Source organism: Malaya genurostris, chromosome 3, assembly GCF_030247185.1.
Source record: "Malaya genurostris strain Urasoe2022 chromosome 3, Malgen_1.1, whole genome shotgun sequence".
NCBI classification, from domain to species: domain Eukaryota; kingdom Metazoa; phylum Arthropoda; class Insecta; order Diptera; family Culicidae; genus Malaya; species Malaya genurostris.
In genome coordinates, this window is record NC_080572.1 from 9,520,873 (window position 1) to 9,534,184 (window position 13,312).

A 13,312-nucleotide genomic window follows, 5' to 3' on the forward strand; every position below is an offset into this window, starting at 1 on the left:
TCGATATTGTCGCCGTCAGTTAATAGTTAATAGAGCTTCTTCTCGTTTATTTTGTTCTAATTCCACATTTATAGCCAGTCCGACATGTCTAGTTTCGGTATTCAGTCCGATGCATATTTTCATAATCTTCTTAAAGTTACGTGTCACAATATCAACATCGTCAGCGAGCCCAAAAAGCTGAACAGACTTTCGGAAGATCGTACCACTTATGTCGACCATCGCATTTCGAATCACACCTTTCAAAGCAATAATATACAAGAGACAATGTATCACTTTGTCATTGCCCTCTCCGAAATCTTTCTCCCGAACACCATTTCCCAGAACATAAAGCAACAAAGTATTTTCTCCAGAATGTACCGTTCTCCAGCAAACCATATTCACGAAGGTACTAATTAGTAAAAAGACATACAACAGAATGCACCATTCCCCAGAATGCCATCTCCCAGAAGAAGCAAATACCTAGAAACTGTTTCCCCAAAATGGAAAATAATACAGAAACAACATAGGGACAGATATTTTACCAGAAAAGCATCTACTAGAATCAGATGCGCATACATTCCAAAAATGTGTCTTTATTCATCCAATTCAAAGTACTAGGTGAAAATTATATATTCCTGTTTCTACCTTGTTGCTACCGTTGCTAGGGTTAGCTATGGCAATTCCAAGGGTTGTCTCAACAAACAGCAAATGTCGTCACTTGCTATGTTATTGGCCAACATTCCTCCTTCGTTATTTCCACAATATCAAAAAGGTTCAAGTCTTGATGGCATCTGGATCATACGTTTCGGTCGGCTTGTACTTGGTTCCTGATTAGTATCCGACTGAACAATCGGCTGTGGCTGCCGAGGTGTTTCGTTCAGATTGGAACCAGAAGCTCCTAAATCAGGCTGAACTGAATCATCGGGATTTGGTTCGTTTTTGGATTCAGGGTTTTCTTCAGGTTCTTGAGGCACTGGAATCAAGGTACCTTGCAATCCAAGGGTTGTCTCAACAAACAGCGTCACTTCCTATGTTAGTGGCCAACACAAACTCATCGACGAAAATGTTGAGTGATTTTTTTGATATTCGTCTTCTTCACAATGGCGATGCTTAATTTGATTTGTATGTGATCTGATGGGAGAATGAAATCCCATGCCAGTCAATCAGAAGAACATTAATGTTTACTTCGCCGATAGCTTCAATGATAACCCCAGGAGCCCATTTCCATTTTGAGTTACTTTGGTAGACCTTCGCATAAACTTTGTTACCTGCTTGTATGGTCTACACCATGCTTGCGATCCATTGTAAGTACTACACCATGCTTGCGGTACTGCGGTCCATTGTACGTGTACCAACAATCGATTGTTTGGATACGTTGTTTAATTTACTTATCGTCTTATTTTGAATCTTCTAGTCATAAAGGGTAGTAAATAGCACACTATCATTTTATATAAGTATCTTATTTAATGCTAACACAATATTCTGTTCGTCATAGATGATTCAGGTCGAGACGGCCGAAGACCGCGAGTACGCCAGCGACCCACCGTCAGAAGTGCCGGCACCTGAGGGATGAAAAGGGGGGGTTCAGCTAATGCCTAACAGTCTTAGTCTTTTTCTATTATTTTTTACTTTCGTACTCCCTGCATACATAGTTTAATCGGGATATTTGGTAAAAATCGTGAAATTTTATAAAAGTGAAAAAATTAATGAAAGCCCCGGAACGATCTACTAGAATATACATAAAAACAAAATCTTCGGAGAAATGAAACAGCTAACTTTTAGCTAATAGTATCAATTATTGTTACTTTTTATTGTAGTTCACGAGGTAATAAAGCAATAGATAAAAATTCCTCTTGTTGAATAATCTGCCAAATAAGCTTCCACGTATTCAAGGGCATTTGTCACTGATTTGTTATATTTCAATTTTGAACTTTTGTTCAATGTTAACTATGATGCTTAAATACTAAACGTAGCTTGTGTACTGTAATCCGAAATAATGTAACTTAAAAGCAGTCATCTCTATACAATACGAGAGGAATTCCCATTTGAAACAGGACAGAATTGAGAAATTTCGCGAAAATAATTTCATTGTACGTATAATATGCGTACCATTATAAGTACTTATAAAATCATAACCAAATTAGAATAACGTTATTAATGATTATTATTAATCATCAAGTATATAAAATCCATGAATACTGAATTGTTGCAGTAGGTCGACCGGTTAGAGAGGAGTGTTGTGCGCTGCTTTCATTCTTATTTGCCGTTACTCCGGTTGTTATCGAAATCGGTCGGAATCAGGAGCGGAGTGTTTCAGGCGTGCCTGTCATAGCGATCGTAGCTCAAAGTCAGTCAACTCTGTATTGAACCGAACCGGATCGCTTCCAATGAGCAACTTTTTTCGGTATCCCGTTCCCCGCAATCGACTGTATCATCTCCGGTAGAAGAAGCTCCACTTTCCTTAACAACTTGCCACTCGCGAAACCGACGTCGTTGTTCGCTTCTAACGCACCACTCGTCAAATTCTTCAGGACTAAGTTCCTGTCTGAGTCGTTCTCGTCTCCAGCGGCGCATATACTCAGCACGATTGTAGCGTTGAGCGAGAAGTTTTTCCGATTCACTTTGCGGTGGTGATACAGTAGGTGGACGCCCGACAAATCCGAACGATGCGGTATTTTGCTGCGTTTGACGTTTGGCACGCCACTTACGCATATATTCCGCCCGCGAGCGCCGCAAGGAAGTCATGTGCTTATCCGAAGTTGGTGAACTCTGTCTACTGACTGTGTTTTCCTCCGGTGGTTCCGGTGTAAATGAAGAATACTCCAGTTGTTCATTCAATAGTTGTTGATTATGGGATTCTTCCTTAAAGCGGTGAATTTCAGCTTCTACCTTCCTTAGCTGATGTTGGGCAAAAAGAGCAAAAAGGTCTTGCGCCTGTTGTAATCGTAGAGCCTTTTCCTGTTCCAACTGTGAGTGATTGATTGATGGTTGATCATCTTGCTCGATTTTATGAACATTTTTCTGCGCTTCTATCAGTTGCTGTTCTTGCTTCTGTCGTTGACGCATTCTCCATCGTCGCATTCGTGCTGCGTTCTTAGCTTTTCGTTCAGCTTCTCGGTCTTCCGGGCTAGTTTGTTCAAATTGTGGATTAGAGTTGATTGTTTGTCCTATTGCTTCAACCTCTACTCCTTGTTCTAATAATTTCTCTAACAGCGACACATCCGTAATAAAGGAATTGTCCAGTTCCTTTTTAATAATGGCGACATCAGATGAATTAGGTATGGCTTTCTCATCTTCCGATTCTTCATCGTACGAGTCTTGTGTAAAGGTTTGGCTCTTGAGTAACTGATCGTTACTTTTACATAGCTCTTTAAAATTGGCAAATGAGTAAATTTGCTGAATGCAGTCGGCACAGATAAACGATTTGATATCATACGGTAGAGTTATCTACAATTAATATACAACGAAAATAAGTAGACTTTAGTTTGATGACCTACTTAAGGTACCTACCTGGACTTCCACACAGTTGAAAATCTGCGCTAACAATGAAGGATCTGGTGCAGAATCCGGTGGAAAAAGTGCCCGTAGCTTTCCTGAATGAGTTAGGCATAGCCGACAAAAGATATGCTTTCCGGTTCGATCGGGAATAATAGTTCCCACTTCACCATCACCATCATCATCAGCATCATCATGCACATTACGATGAGCTTGAACACTTTTCGAAGAATTCGGACTGAAATCGAACCCTCCCGGCATATCGAACTTTCATCGATTTGTAGAAAAACACAAGAGAACCAATTCTAACTTACAATTTCTAATTATCTCGATCAAATTGTCACACCAAAAAATTACGTGCACATAATTCAATGATGGCGAGAGATGTTACAAAATCACTCGAAAATGCTATGCAACATACGTACATACGCTGGTATTATGTTGACATTCCAAACTATGCACTATATGCAAGCTGCATAACAAGTACATTTATGTATATCCATCATCATTACTTGATAGCTGTCAAACCATGGTACATCCGTGAGAGAGCGGTGAATAGCGTAACTAAAATGATACGGTAAGTGTTCTTATACTTATCATTCCATGTGTTTACGGATATGCGAAATGAGAATATCAAGTTTATTTTAGGTTTTCTTACAAATAATTAGTAGATATTTCAATTTGATTATCTCAAATTGGAAAACGATAAAAGAATGGTAGACATGAAAAAAATCAAACAGATTTATAATAGATGTATAATATTTGAAAATGAATCGTCGCAATAAGTTATGGGATTACGTCGATAATATATTTAACTTTTTTAGCTAGGTTTGAAGACAACAATTTATTTTTCTCAATGTTGTTCAGAAAAATGACTTCTCATGTACGTGAAACCGATCATTGATTTTTGTTGGTAATTTACAAAAACACAGTCTAGATAACAGACGACAGGTTGTTTTTGATAGGGTAACGTGGCGCCATCATGACATATGCGAGTATTGTCTCAACTAAAGGAATATACGAAATGACTGTTAAAATGATTAAAAAATCCAATTTGAGTGTGCTGTCTATTATATCGTTTTCGCTTGATGCCAAACCTAACCAAGTTTCCCAGGGGGAGGGGGGGTTTTAGCCCCTCCTCCTATGGAAGATTTTTCAACAGTAATTTTCATGAACAATAGAGTTTGATCTCCCCTTCCTCCCTTAAACCTCCCCCCCCCTTTTTAACTCTCACTTGAACTCTCCCTTGAATACCCCCCTCCCCCCTGAAATAATTCTGCTCACGGGCCTGTAAGATATACTGGATGGGTATTACTTGCGCATTTTATTCTTCTAACGAAATCTTCTTCCCAAACATCGTTGCGGCGTTGGTTGGCTTGCTGGATCGAGGACGGAGCTTTGACAGATGCGACACGGGACGCTTCTACCGATGATGATGATTCTTCTGCAGATTGCACTCGCGTCGTACGTACTTTCACGGAAACTGGTCAATTTAATTGGTAACCAAACTTATCCCACTCGACAGATCGAACGGAAACTAGCGTACGTGTGGATTTTCCGAACGGTCGGATAACATGATTGTTTTCTACACGGAACCGTAAAAAGACTTAATTTTAACTACATTCCACCCAATTTGTGGGTTCTTTTCAATAATCTAATTTTAGGTAAAGTGGCTTAAGGTAGTTTCCGTAAGGCAACGAATAAGCTAGTAAAACGAATTCTGACAGGCTCGTGCGCAGAAATCATTAAAGGGGGGGGAGGGGGGGGGGGGGGGCAATTTTGTCGAACTTTTTTTAGCGAAAACGATAAAAGAAATAGTTCCCCTGCATGTAAGTATTGGGCTTTACTCTAGAGAAAATATGCGCGTTATTGAGAGCGGTGGTAGTCGGTATTTCGGGCACGCACTATACAAATGCGTAACATCGATGACTGCATTTCCAGTAACACTTGACAGAAAGTGGGAAAGGTGCCAAAATTTGAAAAAGAATGTTGCGTCATCCACAATATTGAAACTGTAAAAAAAAATTCTGAAAACGTAGTATAAATTGTCAAGTTTTTGCACTTTAATATAATAAGTACTCCATTGTTCATGAAACTTAATTGAAAAAAAATTCTTCATGGGGGGGGGGGGGGGGAGTTAAAACCCCCGTACCCCCCCCCCCCCCCTGCGCACGGGCCTGATGTGAACTTTAAAACCCAAATGATGCTATGGAATTCTTCAACGTTAACATAAAAATAGTGCATGATTGGTGTATTCCTGGTTTTCTGATAGTTTCTTATAAGTATTGGTTACAGGCTCCAACATATCTGAAAGACGGAAAACGACAACGGAATCACGCTAACACTAAAGTAAGTCAAACCAAGCAGAAGATACCAAATATATTGGCTTATAACGGCCTATAGTGAACCATGGAAGGATTTTTAAAAATACGTTAATCATTTAAATCCCACGAGTTGCAAAGAATGAAATCGTCCACTGCCAGAGCTTCGCTTAACACAGCAAGGAAAAAAACCCAAGATATTCCGTTCACGACTGCATTGTTTAACCACAGACTAACAGCCATGACAGCATGAGTAAATTCTTATAAAAATAATTTTTCGTGCTCTAGTTCCATCTATATTGTACTGCGCGAACTATTTACTATCTGTACACCCCTTGTGTTATGTAAAAGTTTTTTTTACTAGTTGGTTTCCCCTCGTTTGTCAACACCGATCAGCTGCTTGCAGGAATGCCTGATTTCATCAAAATATTGGAAAATGAATCGTCACTATAAATTAATGGATTACGTTGATAATATATTTAACTTTTTCGCGATGTTTTAAGGTAACCATTTATTTGACTCAACGTTGTTCATCTAGACTATTTTTTATTGTGTTGGTAGTTTTCACCCGAAATTAAGTGGTGGCAGACCAGAAGCAAGTAAATATTGTAACAAAACGGGTTCGATTTTGTATTGCGTTAGAGGATGAAAAGTAGGCACAATTATGTATTTAGTTTTGGCAATATGTATTAAATCTGTATTCTGCATGAAATTCGCATGGAAGTATACAAATCATTACAGGTAATTCTGTATGAATGGCAACTCTGTTGGTAAATGGAAAAACTAAACACAGTCTAGATGACAGACAGGATGTTTTTGATAGGGTAACGTGGCGCCATCATGACACATGTGAGTACTGTCCCAAATAAAGGAATATTCGAAATGACCGTTAAAATGATTGAAGAATCTAATTTGAGTGTCCTGTCTGTTAGTCTGTGGTTTAACCTCCTGCAGCCATTCAATCATCGGCACGAAGATACACCTTGACTTGGGAGTTCCTATTTTTGTGGCCTTTAACGACATGGAACAGGGAACCAGTGGATCAATTCTTGGTAGAAAATAATTCCGCCGGATGACACACGGCTTACCTGTTTGGCGGACTTATACCACCGGTACAGGTGAACCGTGCCGTTATTCTTAGTCAGTTGGAAAACCGCGGAAGTTGACATTGATGGTCAATTTGCATGGGTGGCCGAGCAGCCGAATCTTTTTGTTCCGATATCTCCCAGTGATACTTTCTGGCGCCGGAAAGGTAGTTCAAACATATGCGTTTTCTGATGATGGTTCTGCGTTGACGCTTCTTGATCAAGATTTAGCTAACGAACTGGAGCTGAATGGTCAATCGAGTACTGGAGGAACAGAGAGATACGAAAAGGATTATACAACCGTAATCCTTCATGTTGCACTAAGCCATATCGAATTTTTAAAGTTGCATCTAGACGATGTGCGAAAGGGTGAACGTTGAAGAGTGAAGAAGAAGAAGCAGGTCAGCCAATCGGGATGAAAACACGACTTGGCTGTACAATTTGTGGCGGAATGAGTTCAGGAGAGACTCCGAGTATGTTTCATTATACCTTCCACGTACGTTCTCGCGATGAACAATTCGACGAAGATCTGCATCAAGCATTGATAGAGTACTTTGCCCTAAACAGTCTCGGGGTGATCAGACCAAGTAAGTTGCCGCTATCTTCTGTAGATGAATGAGTCACTATTAACTTCGCTTACACATTTCAACGGTGAATGATAGGAAACTGGTCTGCTCTGGCGCTACGATAACTTCCGCTTACCCGATAGCCATGAAATTGCTTTGCGTTATCAGCCGTGAAATTGCTTGCGGAATCGAATTGAAAAAAAATCAAGAAGCAGAAGTATTGCAGTGAAAAATTACCGATTTTATAGCCAAACGCTATGTCCGTACACTTAAAGACGCCGAGGTAAAGCAGCAATCTTTTCACGAATGGTTGCTACCAGTATTTCCAGTGATGAATCCAAACAAACCCAGGAAAGTCTGGGATGCAGCAGCCAAACCTCATGGCAGATCATTGAATTCAGCGTTGTCAATGGGTCCAGACCTACTCTGTTCACTTCTAGCAAAGACATCATATTAACAAGATATCCAGCTCTCACATTTCCCGAACAAATCATTGGCAACAACATTTTTTGCGAGCATGGCGCCCTCAGGCGAGTTCGCATCGAATCTCGTACACAGAAGTAGAGAAGAGAAATTCGTGCGCGCCAAAATAGCAGCACTGCGCACCCATACAATTGACATGATATGTTGAATGTGACACCGTGCGATGGCGTTGCTGAACTGAAGATTGATTTCGCTCCAAGCTGACAGGGTCTGCTTCTAGCCATCTTGATAAGATTCCGTTTATATCCCGTTGGAGTGACTGAAGATATCCGAGAAATGTTTCACCAGATATTGATTCGCGACGAAGACCAACGATATCAGTGCTTTTTCTGGACGGACAAAAATAACAAGCTTGAAGTTTTCATAATGAGAGTTATGACCTTTGATGCATGTTAACGTTAACGCAAATGTTAATGGCAATGTTAACGCAGAACGGTTTGAAAATCATTATCCGAAAGCGTATGAAGCTATAACTAAAACGCACTATGTCGACGACATGTTGATCAGTGTTGAGTCCAAAGGAAAGAAGATGCTAAAAAACATAGAAAGTAAAGCTAAAACATTTAGTAAAAGAAGCAATTTTAAAGGTTATTGAAAAAAGACAGTACTCTCCGAGGTGGTTTCCATCTTTTTATATCGCGGACTATATCGTTGGGATAGATGCTTTGTAATAAACATTTTTTATGTTTCTCCTTTATCGTTTAAAATATATAAAATCGACGGTTTACCGAAACGCGTACAGGCAATATACAATTTTCCATATAAAAAAACTTGAAATTCACGACATGAATTCCTAACGATTGCTCTTGAGCTTTATTGACAGTAACAGAAATTGGGATGAAAATTTTCGAGCACTCACAAAATCAAAATAATCAAACAACATATGTAGCAGTCGGTTTCAGAAGAACGTCGTCATGATTGCTCGTGATCATTGAAGTAATTATAAAAGTTGTTTTATTGCGTTCAATGGGCAATTTAGTTTGGAAAACTCGTTTAAGTATTTTTGAATGCGGAAATCGGATAAAAACATTAAGAGCAAAACCCGGACATGGATTTTGTAATGCAAGAATCGTTTAAAAACATCTTTTTCTTCAAGAACCGGAAAAAAACTTAACCGGTTTTTCCAAAACAAATGTATTTATTCGGCTTTCGCATTCAAAGTTTTTACAAACTGCCGCTGTGAGAACGCAGCATAGATCAAGTTGCCCTTAACAAACAAGCAAACCATGCTTCGTCCACAGCGACGGTCGGTGAAAACTTTGAATGCAAAAACCGGATAAATTTATTTGTTTTGGAAGAACTGTATATGATTTTGATATGAAATTATGCATCGTTTCGAGTAATATTACAATCTTTAGAACGACACCCTGATTGTTGTGATATTAAATCGTAATCGGGGAACGGGTATAGCGTGATGGATAAGTCGATGCCTTTCACGCAGCCCACCTGGGTTCGATTCCCAACCCCGCACATAGGGTCAGAAAACTTTTCTGGTCCGAAGAGGCGAATGACCACAATGTTAAAACCTCTATAATGGAAACAAAAAAAAATCGTAATCGTTGCACATCAGTAGTGAGTTGATAATCACATTGAAATGGTTACAACTCTTCTTTTGCTGTGTAGTTTCAAATTATTCGATTAAATATTACTCGATTATCTGTATTGTTAATCGACTACTCGATCGATATTATGACATCCCTAGTCCCTAGTAGTTCAAAATAACGCACTATGCCAGAGATGCCAGGTCTGCATATTTGTCTTCAAATGTACAGATTTCATATAAAGTTCTGCAGACTTTTTTTGTTTCAGACTTATTTTTGCAGACTTTTGAAATCGAGTTTTTCGCAGACTGTCATCAAAATTTATACACTTTTGAAATTACTGCGATGTTTCCTTTTACTCACAAAGTCAGTATTGTTTGTCATACTTTATAGAGATATTGAAACCATCAGACCCTGTCTGAAGATATTTGAAAATTTTACATGGCATCTCTGCACTATGTTATGCTACAGATTTGCATTATCGCAATGCTTGTGGGTGTATTTTCTGCGGGTTTGGCCATGACCATGAGCATAGCCGTCGGTTTATAGATAACACAAAAAACATTTGTTATTATGGTTATTACAAAAATGCGAAATTCTTAAATATATTTGGAATATTGAATAAATATTAATAATATTGATCACATCAAGTTTGTCCCTAATCTGGAGTACACCGACATTGTATATAAACCAACATTTCTCGTTGTCTACAAACACAATATAGAACAGAAAACACTTCGTTCAGCAAAAACTTGACCCCAAGCAATGTCGCGTGTTTTTGCAAAGTCAAAGCCAGTGTTCAGAATCCATTCATCGTAAGAAGTCAACTGGAGGGAGCGATTAAAAATGACTACCTTGGTCATCATACCAGTGCTGATTTTGCAATCGTTCTGTCTGGTTTACAGTTGGGATTTGACATCTATCGGCTTAACTGACTTTTCAGTTAAACACGTTTCCCTTTACAAATCTCGCGCATTTCTTACAATTGAAAGTTCCAATGGTTCGTATCACTTGACAATAAATGACTGTTGCATGAATGTGATTTGCTTCATAGATGTTTATCATTCACAGTGACACTAGTTGAGGCATCGTGGCCAGAGAATAAGCTAGGCGGATCTCGTCCTCGGGTTTTATCTAATAACCCGTATGAATTAAGTGATAGTTGTGATGTGATGATGAACGTCATTGGAACCGATGTCGACCAAGTAGCACGCTTGTGGATCTTGGATCGCGGCAGTGCAGCAGTATGCAACCCGAAACTACTTATTCGAAGTCTAATACTTCCAACCAGTCTTGAAATATCCTATGTATTCAGATCATCAGGTCGCAGGTTCAATTCAATTGTTGTTGACCCGATTCAAGCTTTGGATGGCGATACACGTGCCTTTATCACACTTGTTGATACTGACTATCTATTTATGTTCTCTCTGTTCAAGCGAGAAGTTGGTAAACTTAAATTTGAGTACGATTTTCTCATTATTCTAAACAATCAATTTTTAACACATGAAAAACTATTAACAGAAAAAGGAATCTAGCTCCGATCAATCAAATTTCATTATCAGAAGTGGCTATCAACCAAAACCAGTTGTACATTTCGGACGAGTTAAGTGGACGATTGTACTCGCTTCCGGTGAAAATTATACGTCAGCTTTCTTTCCCCGAGAATAGAGTGCAGAAAATGATCATGAAAACAAACGTTACCTACCTCGGACGGTTGATGGGTCGTGCTAGCAAATTGAAGTTGGACCTGAGGGATAATTTATACTACAGCATTGCCAGGGATGGTGCGATAGTAAAATGTAAACCGGAACAGTCTCTGAGAGCGGAAGATCATTCAATCATCCTCCAACGGGGGATCGACGTGAGCCAAATCATTCTTGGCTCTACCGGCAAAGGATGGGTGATCTCTAGTCATTATATTTCCGACCAGAGCAAAAGGCACTGTTTGAGAATAAATACGTGATGATAGTTTAGTAGTTTCTTTTCTTCTGCCTACCGAAGGCCAAAATAGTAAATATTCTAATTGTCCATAGAAATATATATGTATATATATATATATATATATATATATATATATATATATATATATATATATATATATATATATATATATATATATATATATATATATATATATATATATATATATATATATATATATATATATATATATATATATATATATAGGGGAACGTGCCATTTGAGCCAATTTGTTCTGATTCCTGATTATGCGGTTTTTTTTTACGCGACTGTTTTTATGCGAATTTTCAGAGTTATGCGGTTTTTTTTTATGCGAAGTTTCAGAGTTATCCGTTTTTTTTTTTATGCGAATTTTCAGAGTTATGCGGTTTGCCCTTCTGCGGTCTTTTTTTATGCGAAGTTTCAGAGTTATGCGGTTTTTTTTATGCGAATTTTCAGAGTTATGCGGTTTTTTTTTATGCAAATTTTCAGAGTTATGCGGTTTTTTTTATGCGGTACGTACGTACGTAAATTTACGTACGTACGTAAATTCGCATAAAAAAAGACTTCAGTGTATATATATATATATATATATATATATATATATATATATATATATATATATATATATATATATATATATATATATATATATATATATATAAATCTTGTCATGCGGATGAAAAAGATAATCAACTAATTCAGACTAATCTGGTTACAACGCAAAAACCACAAATGATACGTGTACAGCAAACTAATATCTAATTGTTGTTCATTTGATTTTACTGTGGCTTGAGCTGTAAAGAAGCTGGCTTGAGAGAAAAGATCTTCTCAAGTAGACATTCTTTCAAAAATCTGTAAATCTGGCGGAAAAATCGAAAATTTATTTAGTGAGGATACAGATTTTGCGAGTCGCTCAAGCTGATTCACCCCTATGGAACTGGTTGGTTTACTTTCCTGCATAGAGGTTATGATTTATTAATGTGTTTCAATTTTCGATTATTTTGTTTATTTTCTATTGTAATGGTTATTTCGTTGGTTATTTTCTCATATTCAATTCGAACGAGTTATGCACGAAACTTACAGACTTTCTGACATCTCATTCACGACCACAAATGCAAATGATATTTGTTGGTTTTCATCAGGAATTTGCCGGATGTTACTCCCGTACCGGGCGTCAAAATGCTCTATGACGCTGACGTTGTGTGTCTCTTACAATTAATGTGATACCACGTCAGTCGGTGTTGAACAGTCGTTCGCACCGCACGCGTATAGCTCTTGGCTCCTGGAATTTTTTCCTGGCTACCTAGAGTATCATTGATTCAAGGCTCCAGTCTTTTTCAAGGCTACCTGAATCACTAACTAAGTGACTAATTGATACAAAGAGTGATATTAGAGTGACTAAGTGATACAAAGAGTGATATTAGAGTGACTAAGAAATTAATCAGCCTTTTTTAAGGCTAGCTAGGAGTCTAATCGAAGACTAATTTAGCCTAGTTAATTTAATTTAAAATTTCATTAATTTCAAAAATGCCTGCGTCCAACCGGAAAGGCAACAAGCCTAAGGCTAAAAATAATTCAATACGGAATAAATCACAATCCGTTATTCAACATTTTTCAAATAACATTCACGATCTTATAGAATCTGAATGTAAAAATAAAAGACAACGAACGGATTTCCCTTCCGTTGATCCTATGCCGTCTAACAATATTTACGAGATTCTTCCTGAATCCGATTGTAGCGACATAGAAGAAAATTCTTCAAAAATTCCCAAAATGGACGCTTGTCGTTCTGGGAAGAAACATCAATCTATGCCACCAGTGACTGTGATGATTTCCGACTTCAAAGCATTCCGTACTGAGCTTTCTACTTTTCTCCCGGA

General features: G+C 38.2%; 2 protein-coding genes across 2 annotated transcripts; one reads left to right on the plus strand and one right to left on the minus strand.

Moving 5' to 3' along the window:
* Nucleotides 1-550: 550 nt before the first annotated feature.
* On the minus strand, nt 551-3,927 carry LOC131435387 (trichohyalin-like). The gene is made up of 2 exons (XM_058603211.1): nt 3,490-3,927; nt 551-3,426 (listed from the first exon to the last, which is right to left on the minus strand). Exons 1-2 carry the CDS (start codon nt 3,733-3,735, stop codon nt 2,332-2,334), a joined length of 1,341 nt encoding a protein of 446 aa, XP_058459194.1. The 5' UTR covers nt 3,736-3,927; the 3' UTR covers nt 551-2,331.
* Nucleotides 3,928-10,316: 6,389 nt separating this feature from the next.
* On the plus strand, nt 10,317-11,433 carry LOC131438825 (uncharacterized). The gene is made up of 3 exons (XM_058609145.1): nt 10,317-10,470; nt 10,542-10,932; nt 10,992-11,433. The coding sequence occupies exons 1-3, from the start codon at nt 10,317-10,319 to the stop codon at nt 11,431-11,433; spliced, it is 987 nt and encodes a 328-aa protein (XP_058465128.1).
* Nucleotides 11,434-13,312: the final 1,879 nt, after the last annotated feature.